Below are 13,655 nucleotides of genomic sequence, written 5' to 3'. Positions count from 1 at the left end.
CCATAAAGATGTTCTTGATAGCTATTTATGAAAACTTATTTTCTGTTTTATAAAAATCCTATAAAAAGATGTGTACAGAAAATTGCATTGTACATTGCAAGTATAGGTACAATTATTGCTACTGCAAGTGATTAATATAAATATGACGGGTTTCCTTGGTCAAATATAAGTAAAAGAACAATTTGTTTTGTAAACTTTAAGTTCCATGGTTGATGGTTGCTTAAGAAGTTAATGACAAAATGTCATTCCGTTTTAAATACCAACTTCTTTCTTAATTCTTATGTACAATAAATAAAAACTAAAAAACTTGTACTTTCTTATAAGAATCGTATTTTGATTTTATTTAACAATAAACATTAATTTGAATTCTTAAAGATGTAAATTCAGTATAGTGTATAAGATTTTATATAAATAATATAATTCTTAAATTTATTTATTTATTTTTTGTTTTTAACTTTAACATTTACAAAAATACAACAATTAATTTACAATATACAATTTTACATATAATTTTTTTTTTTTTATAAAAGTGCAATAAACTAGATTTCTTTAAAAAAAAAAATAATAATACATCAAATATTCATTTTACATTTTTTTCTTAATTTTATATAAACAGAAAACAATAAAATAGGTTTGTTGTGGTGTGTAATTTTGAAACAATTTAACTTTTTTGTTTCAAATAATAACTTATGACTTGTCTGAGTATTATTTTTGCTAGGTAAATTATTCAATTACGAGTATAATTATTCATTTATTTTTATTTAAAATGAATAATGTTTTCCAATTCATGTATTTCAGTCCAACAGTTTTGTGAAGTAGCTCGTCTCCTTGAGATCATGCCAGTGCCACTGTTTCGAAAGTATTCTGAAACTAAATAAAAACAAAAAGAAGACACAATTAGGTTTATTAGTCTAGAAATGAATAAAAACAAAAAGATGGGGGAAAAAAAGAAAAGTTTTAATGTCTTTTTATTGTTTTCACTTCAAAGTTTAATGGCTTCTAGGCAAAATGTGTTTGGATATTTATTCAATGTCTTTGTGAGTGAGCAGTTATGATATTTCCAAGCCAAGGGTTCAACATTTGACATTATAAATTGTGCATTTAAATAAGAAAGAAAAAGTAAAATATTTATATATACCTTTTTCAATTACACTGAAAGTTGCATCCTGGTGGACAAGGCAAAAGAAGACAGGAAGATACTAAGCAAATAAAAACGTGATGAAATGCTACGGGCAACAAAAAAATGTTAGCGACATGGGATGCTTTAGGAATATTTTTGTGAAGGCATGTATTGTTGTAGGTAAGACTTTGCCCCACGCACACATTTATCATAAATTTGAAACTTGGTGGGTAAAACATCTAGAAGCAGTTTTACTTATTGTAGGAATTTGGAACTTTCCGACTTTGAGTTCACAAATTACTTGCACTTTTGAGTTTGACATGGAGAGGATCAGAAATCCACAGTTTCCTGGTGTCAGTTCATATGTCACAATTCTTATTACATTGAATATTAAGAAAGTTTTACAAAAGTCATAGTTTTTGAATTTTGAACCTGCGTCCGAGTATCACACAAGTGTTATTGATTTGGTTTTCTTAATATCGCAATCGATTTGAGCGATTTGACTTAAACATATCTTGAGAGGAATTTGAAATTTTAAAGGACTAAAATGAACGCTATCTGACATATGACCAAAATGGAAAAACTAGATTTTCTTTAAAACGACTCTAACTATTTTTATAAGAAAAACTATGGACTTTAACTAACAAGGTCCAATTTTTGAAATAAAATAAAATATTTTTTTGATCATTATTATCGGTTCCTTACATAGAACCGTTTTAATTGATTTCTGACTTTCTCCTAAATGATTTAACCAACTTAACCAATTTATACAAAAGCGTCTAGGAAGCCGTAGTATTTAGTATTACAAATTTCAAAACACTCAGTGTTGGATTTTTTTTTAAAACATGTCAATTTATTTTTGAAAAATTAATTTTTGAAAGCGGATGGATAATTTAGTTTGAAATTTTGTTTTTATGTGTCTTAAATTAGTTTCTAAAGAATAGCATACCAAATTTTGTTTTGAAAACTGTTTGAAATGTTTTATTTAACTTCAATACTTTTCTTGATGTCTTACTTTCTCGTAAAAGACGTACATAAGTGATTTAAAAAAAAAAAATGTACAAAAAAGTAACTTTAATGTTAGAATCAAACACAACAAATTTAAAAAGTCTTTTATGGTTTTTGAAAATGGATGCGCGAAATTAAGCCCCAGGAAATAAGGCCCAAAAAAAAAAAAATGAAATAAGGCCCCAAAATAAATAAATTGCACGACTGGGGTTGCACGTACTTGCTCTTATGGTAAAAGTTACTCTAATATTAAAGTTTTCAATTGAACAAAATAAGGGAAAAATTAAAATTTGATATTTTCACTGAATTTCGTTAGTGGTGCAAAAAAATAAAATCTATTTTTATAAATAATTAAATACCGTTTTAAATGCTCTTTTACAAAAAACTAAGTATGCCATTTTATTTCTAGTATAAAAAGGAATTTTTAGAAAAAAAATTTCGAAAATCGTTAGAGCCGTTTTTTAAAAAATTAATTTTTTATATATTAAAATTTCCTAACATTTGTCAAAAAAAAAATTGTTATGCAATTTTGAATAAATAATTAATTTACACATAAAAACGAAATTTCAAAATTTTTCACCAACCCGTTTCCAAAAAATTGATTTTTCAAAAAAAAATTTTGAAATATTTTTTAAAAATCCAAAAATGTGTTTTTTGAAAAATTAAAATTTTTTTTAAATAATGATTGTTTAAACGTTTCTGTATTAAAAATTTGGTCGAAATCTGTTTTGTCGTTTATGAGAAATTCATAAATCCAAAAAACCGTTCTATGGCAGGTACCGTTAATAACGGTACAAAAAATATTTTTTGTATTATAAAAGGCGGTTCTTATCAATAACAGTAAGCATAAAAATTTTAATCAAAATCGTTAGAGCCGTTTTTGAAATAAATCAACTTTTCTGTTTCCATTATATGACAGGTACCGTTAGTTTTGGTCCTAAAAAAAAAAATTCAATTTCTCCTCTAGGGAATCACCCAAAACTGTTAACTACCAAGTTTGAAGAAAATCGCTTCAGTAGTTTAGGCTGTAGCTCGAGGTTCTTACAGACAGACAGACAGACAGACAGACAGACAGACAGACAGACAGACAGACAGACAGACAGACAGACAGAATTGCCGGACCCACTTTTTTGGCATTCTCCATCATCGTAATGTCATGTAAAATTGTTATCTCGAGTTCGATTCTTTTTACGAATCCTAAACTTGCCCTATAGTACCTATATCGCAAGTAAAAATACACACAAAACAAAAACAACGAAATTTTTCAATTGGTGTTATTTAATTTTTTTGGGCCTTGTTTCATTTTGTTTTTGGGGCATAATTTCATTATGAGATAAGGCCCCATGAAATAAGACCCCAACATTAATTTTGGGGCTTAATTTTATTTTATTTTAAAAACAAATGAGATGGCACATTTTTCTATGGAGCTTGGGCCCAGTGTGTTCACTAACGAAATTGGTATCAAATGAAAGGTGACGGTAAGCACATTACGTGGGTAAAATATTTTCAAATTCGTTAGTGGGGTTTTGGAGATATTTGAGTTTGAAGTTTCGGATTTCACAATCAAGATTTCAGCTAATTTTTCGAACAATTAATCGTAGAATGCGTAATAATGGGTGTACAGAAATAATATTAGTATCAAATAAAAGGTATTTCTCTTGTCTATAAATCTGTATCAAAAGTTTTTTTCTTTGTTAAAAAAAATAATACATATCAGGTATTTACTTCTCAAAAGGTAATTTTTTTAAGCGAGGCATTTGGCACATCGAAATATCAAAATATTCAGTGGTGACATGCACTTTTTTTTGTAATTTTTCGATAGCTTAATGTGTTACCTTTAATTCTATATATAAAATAGTTCTATAAAACATACAAAAACCTTATAATAAGCAAAATACACAAAAACGCGCTGAAATATGCCTATTAAATAATAAGAATAGAAACTATAGTTCAGTCAATGAGGAAAAATCTGGAAAAAGCTATGACGTGAGCTAAGTTTGAATGCAGTATTGAAGAGGGGTTTATCCCAAGTACAAATCTCAGATTGCGTATTGTTTGGTCTTGTGGGGCGACCGCCATTTTGAAAAACGCATTTGTCTCAATATCTCGAGAACGACTGGTCGGACAGAAAACTAGAGAGGACTTTTTAGATTGGAAATTAGTTAATCTTTCTTTTTCTAGTACATAATTTTTCTCTAGGAGTTATAATTTCAGAGTTACACTACCGAAAATTGTGTGTTTTTTGATATTTTAAATATTTTAAACAACCCTTAGAGTTAAGTGCGGAATTATTGAGAATGAGATACTTTGCGGTTCTGTTACTCTGAAAGTATAACTCCTAGAGAAAAATGATGTACTAGAAAAAGAAAGATTAACTAATTTCCAATCTAAAAAGTCCTTTCTACGCATTCTACGATTAATTGATCGCAAAAATAGCTGAAATCTTGATTTTGAAATCCGAAACTTCAAACTCAAATATCTCCAAAACCCCACTAACGAATTTGAAAATATTTTACCCACGTAATGTGCTTACCGTCACCTTTCATTTGATACCCATTTCGTAAGTGAACACACTGGGCCCAAAAATGTGCCATCTCCTTTGGGGCCTTATTTTATTTTTCATAATTTACAACAAAATGCTAAACTAAATTGTCTTTCAAAAAAACTTATGTGAAATCCCGCTTATCAAGGACCCAGACTTGGCAAAGTACCGCATATTGTGGACTCCCTGTTGGGATTTTTTCAGATTCTCTTCTTACTTACTAATGCTTTTCAATGAAAGCATTGTTCTGCAAACTAATGTTTTTTAATGTACACATTGTGTATTAAACCATCAGGGATCATTTAGAAAAAAGCATTAATAAGTAAAAGAATAGATGAAAAAAAAAACGCAACAACTGTTTGAAACATCCTTGAGGAAAAATTTTAAAAGTTCCGTCCATAAAGATGGTTCTGTTGGTTTGGGGTGATATTTCATCACATAAAATAAATAAATTATGAAAATGAAAAATTGGGGTTTTACTTCATTTTTCTAAAAAAGATCAAAACAAGTTAGGGCTTTATTTCATCTATTTTTGGGGCGTTTTTTCATTTCGATGTGGCCTTGTTTTATTGGGGCATAGTTTAATTATAAAAAAATACCCCAATTTGAGGCCTTATTTCATTTTTTTTTTTTTTTTGGGATCTTATTTCCTGGGGTCTAATTTCGCGGAGCCTTAGAAAATCAATAACTACTTCTTTTTGAAAATTCAATTTTTTGAAAACAGATCATTAAATATTTTTGAAATTTTTTTTCTATATGTCGATCAATATTTCGTTTTTAAAGGCATTCCAATTTTTTTTTGCAAAATATTTATATACACAAAAAATATCAAAAGTATTGTTTTTAAAACGGCTCTTACGATTTTCAAATTCTTTTCCATATTTTTTTTTTTTGTTATACTTTCTTGTATATGCAATAGGAATAGCTTCTTGTATTGTTTTTAATGGAATTCAATCAACCTTTTAATCTGGTAGTCATTATCGCCATCCTAATTTAATTTAAGCAGGTTAATGCAGAATGCTAATTTTTGTGTGTTCATTGGCACTATTAAATGGTTTATTTTCATTTCATAACGCAGTCCTGTTCATAATTAGTTTTATTTTGCGCTCCTCATTTTACCACCTGTCAGAAACAAAATTAACAGCTCACAACGTGATATTATATTTTGTGCATTTGATGTGACGTAGGTGGCTTCCCACTGCACTTCCATTCTAACTGGATTGCAGATTTTAAAAGCTGCCAAACTGCTTGGTTTTCTACTTGTTGCTTTAGTTCGAATGTGACCGTAAAAAAAGTTTAAGTGCATTGGCTACGTTTAACCACTGAGTAGGATTATAATGTTTTAAACCCATTGAAAATTTGGTTGCTTAATTTGTTTTCTACGTCCGACACCTCCCACTCAAACACCAAAAAAAAACTATAAGTTTAAAGTTTATTTGCATACATGAAGCTTAACCTTACGAAAATTTGAAAATATAAATAGTTTAAAGAAAAATGTCTAAACAATTCAATCAACTATAAATAAATAAAGGATTTTAAACTTTAAATCTTAAAACTTGTTACCCTTTTATATCTCAGTGGTTTGTGTGTACCAAATCTGTTCATAGCAGAAACTTGTCTCCTCTTTTTTAAGCAGTTTCATGTTTTTTTTTGTTGTTGAGATATCGCAACATCCATCATTTTAATTCTGAAAACTCATAATATGCGGTGAATGTGGCTAACCCAAAGGAATTTTAAGCTTAAACATTTTAGACCTTTTTCAATTTAAAATTTTAATTACCATTTTTCAATTCTCCAAACAAACTAACGACCAACAAACAGAATAAAATAATACTTCTCTAGTATACTATACATAGGTATTCCGAAAAAACATGCAAACATAAAAAACAAAAAAAAAAAAAGTCCTGTGAGTTATTTTTTGCTATAGGTACCACCCACCCAAATTCTGCTGAAAATACATGGATTTTAGAGTTTTAATGGAACAAATAAAGTTAGGTATACGAACATGAAAGCAAACAACCTGAAAAAACTAGAAACTATTTTTTTGGCTATGAAAAATGTATGTATGAATGATATGTATATGGTGAAGGCATATGTGTATGTGTATAGGTATAGAAGATATCGATATCCTTATCGATTCTGTATCGAAAAAAAACTGTGTCTAAAATACCGAATGTGGTTTTTTTCCTGAATTTTTGATGATGCCAAATGCAAAATCAATAACTGCTCAGGATTTTGAACTCGAGTATCGAATGCAATATTATAAAAAAATCGAATTTAAAGGGCCAACAGCCAACGCCACGGACCAAACGTTGGAATCCTGAGCTAATTCTAAGTCCATAAATGCGTTTTGGATTAAAAAAATTAAGTGTTTCATATCACAAAAATTATTGTATAGGTATCATCGAATTAACAAGATTTAAGGCTAAATATTTTGTCTAGTTATTATCATACTCAAAAACGAAAGCACGTACACAGAGGGGAAAAACGCAACGTAAAATGTAAAATTTTCAACGTTGATTTAATGTTGAAAAAAATTAACATGAAACTTCTTCAAAATAAAATTAAAACAACGTAAGAAATTTTTTTATTTTTGTCGGACTTCAGCTTTTGTTGCATTTTATCACTCTATTATTCAACAGTGAGCTAGCACTTTGGTAAAGCATTCGCCTAGTTACCCAAGAGTTGTAGGTTCGATCCGCAGCGGCTGCCCATGTTTTCTATTTTTTTTAATAAATTGATGCTTTTTTTTTTAAGTTGAAACAACTTTGATTTAAAGATGTTTTATAACGGTAAACCACTTTAAACTAACGATGTTCTACTTTGATTTTAAAATTTTCGTCTTCAACGCAAAATCATTCCGAAAAATAGTTGAATCAACGTGGTTTTCGTTGATTTTAAGTTGTTTTTTCTAACGAGTTTGCAGAGTTTGACTTTTTGGGTCCGATTTTCTAACATATCGTCTGTCTGTCGAGCTATGGGCCAAATCACTAAAGCGATTTGCTTCAAAATAGGTACTTATGGGTTTTGGAGGTTCCCTAGAGGGGAAAATGAAATTTTTCTTAAGATCAAAATTAACGGTACCTAATGACCAAAACTTCTCAAAAACGGTTTGGATTAAAATAAAATGCACGACTTGATCGCACGTACTTACTCTTAAAGTTCAAAGTACAGAAATCCATATTAGCTGACCCTTGGAAATAATCGATTAGGTTAGATATCAGAAAAAAAATTATGTTAAATTAAAAAAAAAAATTTTTTTTTGAAAATTTTAATACACAAAATATTTTAAAATAGTAGGAAATATTCATCTGTAAGGTTTAAATTAAATCGGTTCAGCCTTCAACGAAATATGTACATATTATGTACGTAAATAACCAAAATGTTATTTTTCGCAACGCCGAATTTTTTGAGAAAAACTAAAAATGCAGTTTTGTTAGAATAGCTAAGACCATTACTCACACAAAATTTAATCGTAATATTTGTAGCAGTTTTTGAGAACAACGCAATAAATCGAAACATTTGTATCGGAGTTATACTTGGTGAGATATTAAAAAAAAAAAAACAATCTGTACGAAATTTCAAGAAAATCTGTCCACCCGTTTAGGCCGCAGCTTCATATACAAATGGACGCAAAAATATTAATTTTGGGTTAAAAAATCCATTTTTAATTTTTTAAATCAATTTTTTCAAAGCAGATTAGAGAATTTTCATTTGGAAAAATTATTACGTTAAAATGGAATACTATTTCTTGTGAATATACAAAAAATATTTGAAAAAAAAACTGGACCAACAATAAAAAAAAATTCTAAAAATTCTTTTTTAACATTAAAGTTGTTTCAAAAAACACACATTTAAAAAAAAAAAACACAAAAACTGATAGCCACTGCAGATCGATATTCTATACTGCTGCACTTGGTTTACTAAACGAGTTCTTTACCATGAACATTTTCAAAGTTATTTCAATTGCAATTTGCATTTAGGATTTAGGTACTTATAAAAGAGAATTTGATTGATGTTTAAATTGTTTTCTTTTCTTTTTTTGTTTTTTTTTTTTTTTTTTAAATAGTTTATAAGTTTTCGAAGATAACATATGTATCAAAATAGAAACCTAAGAATTCAAAGACATCTCAACTATTACCCCAAATAAAAATAAATCCCAAACACTATACAAACCTACTTGTATAACCGACAAACAATGGAAAAGATATTATTTAGAAATGTTATGAAGGCATGAAGTAACTTTTAGTTTTAGTTGTCGATATAAGCCAGACCATTATGTTTGCAAAATGAATTCCGATAAAGCCATACCCTACTCCAAAACTGTTGAAGAGTAAAAACTTAGTATTTATATACACAAAGTGTTCCTAGAAATTTGTGACAACATCAATAGACTAGCTAAGCTTTCAACATTGAAAGTTTTTAAATCAAAAATCAATACAAATTGAAAACATCATGGACATTTTTCGATGTCGAGTTTTTTTTATATTTTTATTTTTTTGAATGTTGAATTGAAAAGTGAAATTTGATCCAAAGTAACAAAACGTTTAGTCACTTTCAAAAATCATTGAAATTTCAATTGCCAGAAAAATTTCTATTTTACATTTCAATAGTTTTTCTTTGTTATATCTATTTATAATAAAATGACATACGATGAATTCTTTTGGTACAAACTTGATGAATATAGATTGAATTGTTAAACGAACAGTGGTTCAAAAAACTACTGTTCCAAATTATTAATATTAGTTTTAATTGATTTTTTTTAACACGAAACCAATTTCATTTTATAGAAGAAAAACAAAAAAGTTTTACATCGGAGAGTTAAATTCTTAATAGAAGTTTTTCAATCAGATCATTTCTGAAAATTATTCTGGAACTAAGAGCGAAAGATTTAAGTGAAAAGGAAAACGTAATTCCACGAATTTCTCGATTAGGGACCAAAATTATTTCCTCAAAGTTTTTATTAAGCTTTTTTTTTTATTTATCTAAAATTTTTAAAAGTTTTCTCAAGAATTTAATTTTTTTTTTTTTTTTATTTACAATTCATGCATTTTAAATTACTTTCAAAGCTGTTATTGATTCCTTTTAAATTAAAATTGAGTTTTTTTTTTAATCAAAAACAATATTTAGATGAAAGAGAAGTCCAAAAAAGTGGTTCAAAGTCTTTCAACAAAAAACCTTTAAATATATATTTATCGAATTTTGTTGCAACAAATTTAATTATGTTCGAGATACTTTGTGTACTTACGTTGATTAATACACGTTTGACTATCAAAACCCTCTCAATTATTCTGTTTCAGTATATCTTTCTTTAGTTTCTCCTTCCTGAATGAAGAACTAAATTATGCTACTAGGAAAAAATTCAAAAAAATACAAAGAATAAAAAGTAAATTACTAAAATACAAAATTGATTTAATTTTTTGTTTTTCAAAACAATTAGCAGCTATTGAAATGTATAAGCAGGTACTTTTAAATACTCTAACGAGAATTTATTTGAAAAAATTAACAAAGAAAGGTACAAAAATCTAAACATTTCATGCATAGATTACACTAACCTACAAAAATTAACTCTAATTAATTAAATTAATAGAATTAGACACACACACTGTTACAAATAACTCGCAAATTTAAATTCAAAGCATTAGTATTAAATAAGAGGTTAATGCAAATTTTTTTTTTGGGGAGGTGTGTGTTTATTTCAAGATATCGCCTCCACGAATGAAAGATTCTATTTTTAAATTGACTAGCAGAAATTTTGCTTAATTGGTTCAGTTGAAATTCTTTAATTAAAAATTGGCACATACCATTTCTAAATAAATATTTCAATAAATAATGTGAATTTAAGTTAATAATATAATTCTTCAGCTGTTTTTAAAAAAAAAAACAAAGTGTTTTAATCAAAATCTCCTGGAAAAATCACAGCACAGATGTTCATTCATTTATTATGATTACCTTGACCATTAATCATCAATTCTTAGAAAAGATTTCTAAGCATTTGTTCCTATAACAGAAAGCAATGTTGAAAACTTGATATATTTTCCGTCACTTATTGGCTCAGACGGCTAAAATGGACAGGGTTTATAAATTACCACCATGGTGGAGTTCATTTCATTGCAGAAAATCTGTTAAAGTTATGAATTTTTGACTAAATAATTTTAAAATAAATTAATACGTTCAAAAGTATAACATTGGTTTTATATTTCAGACCTAATTCTTTTGAAGGATGAAAGTACATAGCTGCTCTAATCTTCGTTTAATGTATATTTTTTTTTTTTTTGAAACAGAATTTTAAAAATATTTAAAAAATATCGTTTTGTTTTTTAATAAATGCATTCAATTTTTTTTAATGGCTTTGAATGAAAGCATTTCTTGAAAGTAAAATGCAATTGGTTTTTTGACTCAAACTTCTATTTTTCCTGGACTTTAAGTGTTGTTTTAAACTTCCTTATTCACGGAAACAAATGAGAAAGAACGTAAGCAAAACCATAAGATTGCTACGTGGTAAGTGAAGGTAGTGAAAGTTGCAGAAACGTAAATGAGTAAGAAATTGTTGACAGAAATCACATAAAGTCATAAATTAAAAAGGAGAAAACGGGTCGTTATTTTGTATTCCAAAATTCTGTATGACCAAAATTCTGTATTTGAATAAAAAATTCTGCATGAACATAATTTTCTTTTATCATTTACAGAATTTTGGAATACAGAATTTGGAAATCCAGAATTTTGTATTTACAGAATTTTAGAATAGAGTCATTTGGGGTAAGATCGCTCAGTGGGTAAGAGCGCGCAGTGCTTATTTCTCGAGTTGTGTCCAAAAAAAAAAATAAAACGAAAAATGAGGAAATCAGCGCTTAGTAAGACGTCAATAAGTGATGTCCTTCGCGATTGTGTGCTCAGCTCCATTTTATTTTAAAAGCGGGTTGAAAAAACCCGGCTCAAAACAAAAAAAAAAAGTTGTGCGTGAAAAGTGTGTAGCGTCGGAGGGGGAGCATTATATACCGAGAGTAGTACATATTTTGGAATTGTGTATATTTATATTTGATTAAAGTCAAAAATTTGTTAGATTTTGTTGTATTTTATTATAAATTTGGTAAGAACGCGCACTTCTCCCCATATTAAACTTTTTTCAACAGGACAGAAATATTTGAAACTTGAATTTTGAAAAACGAAGGCTGTTATTCATGAATTCCAAAAAAGAAAGGCCGTAATCTTCTAATTTAATTCGAAATATTTTATTGTTTATTTTGTTTTATAAATAGAGTTTAAGTTTTTGTAATTGAACTTAATTTGTTTTTTCATTAACATTTTCATTCATTTTAGTGAAAACTTGAAAGTTTTGAAATAAAGTTTTGTTTAACTAAGTATAACATTAAATTTTTAGACATTTAGTTGCCGTAAATTGTCAAGATTCCTATTAAAATTATGTGCGCGCTTATACCCAAGATTGTGCGCGATCTTACCCTAACTTTGAGGCAAGAGTGCGAACTTCGACTTCATTTGGTTTTTGTTTTTAATCATATGAAATATTTAAACTAAAAAACTTTTTTTCTGTGTTTTCTTGTTCCCAAAGTATAGGTTTATCAAATCTAACAACATTATCTTCACAATTTCGCCGTAAAGTGAACAGTGCGCGCACTTACCCCAACTGACTCTACAGAATTTTGAATTGACAGAATTTTAAAATACAGAATTTTGAATTTACAGAATTTTGAAGTACAGAATTTTGAAATCCAAATTTTTGCACACACAGAATTTCGACCCCAACCCATTAAAACGAACATTAATAAGAGAAAACTTCGTTAAAATTGTTTGCTACTAATTCTGATGAAGTTTTCTTTAATTAGACACAAACAATTTCCCAGAATAAAACATAAAAAATATTAATTTTTACGACACCTGGAAATCTTTTCTCTTTATTGTGACTTCTGTCAATTGGGATTTCTTGTAACAAGTCAAATGACCTTAAACAAAATATTAAAAAAAAAAATTTGCAACTCGAGATATGGACGTTTAAAAGTCAAAACCATGAAAATCGATGTTTGAAAAATAATTCACCAAAAATCAGCATGAAGGTACTTACTTGAAATAATTTGTATGTCATAAGTGAGCAAAAATAAAATAACTTGACACATACATATCTGCCAAATTTCTGATTTAACTTAGTTTTTTGGCTTCTGGTGATTTTTTTTAAGACAAATTACAGGTTTTTTACATTTCAATAACAAAAGAATACATTAAAACTGCATAATAAAGAAGAAAAAACGTAAACAAAGAATAATTTTCATTATTTTTTGTTTATATTTAGTCGACTTTGTGAAATTTTATTCAATTTTAAAATTTAAGTGACATGTAGTCCAATATGCGTTTCGCTCAGGCACAACTGTTGGGCACATCAATTAGATGCAGTTGTGCGATGAATACCGACTCTTATTAAAATTAGTGCGAATACACTGTGAATTTTAACATTTTAGGGGAATTTGAATAAATTCGTGAACCTAAAATTAATATTGCCCGTGTCGTCTGGCCGGTGTTAATAAAGAAGAAAAAAACGTAGGCAAAGAATAATTTTCATTATTTTTTGTTTATATTAAGTGGACTTTTATGAATCTTAATTCACACTTAAATTTTAAAATTGAATTAAAATTCACAATCAGTAATCAAACCACACATACAAAATTTAAAACTAGCATGATTAGAGAGATTTTATTTTGATATGACTATCATCTCATTATGACATTTTTCAATTCTAGGTTTGAAATGAAAATTTCACTTTGACAATTTAACCCTCTACTGCATGAATTAATATTAGCGGACGAAAAAATTAAAAAATGCTTTACATGGGTTCTTTGGGTTATTTCAAAACGGTTTTCATTAAAAAAATTTGTTTAAATTAATTTGTTTAAAAAATTTGTTTATAAGCCAAATTTGGCTTCGTATGCATTAAGGGGTAAGAAATCTTACAAATTTTATTTATTCAGATTATGT

General features: G+C 27.9%; 1 protein-coding gene across 3 annotated transcripts in view; it reads right to left on the bottom strand.

Moving 5' to 3' along the window:
• Window positions 1–579: 579 nt before the first annotated feature.
• LOC129908897 (neuropeptides capa receptor) overlaps window positions 580–13,655 on the bottom strand; it is an 82,463-nt gene continuing 69,387 nt past the window's right edge. The window contains exons 7-8 of one of the 3 annotated variants that reach the window (XR_008771361.1): window positions 9,919–10,020; window positions 760–870 (exon numbers count right to left, since the gene is read on the bottom strand). Coding sequence is in view for 1 of the 3 variants with exons in the window: in XM_055985716.1 (XP_055841691.1) it covers window positions 758–870 (113 nt within the window). In the remaining 2 variants the exon portion in view is untranslated. Of the gene's footprint in view, window positions 871–9,918; window positions 10,021–13,655 lie in introns of all 3 variants that reach the window. The other 2 variants (XR_008771362.1, XM_055985716.1) reach the window with 2 other exon arrangements.

This window comes from Episyrphus balteatus, chromosome 2 (genome assembly GCF_945859705.1).
Source record: "Episyrphus balteatus chromosome 2, idEpiBalt1.1, whole genome shotgun sequence".
Taxonomy (NCBI): Eukaryota; Metazoa; Arthropoda; class Insecta; order Diptera; family Syrphidae; genus Episyrphus; species Episyrphus balteatus.
This window is presented reverse-complemented; position numbering and strand designations above follow the sequence as displayed.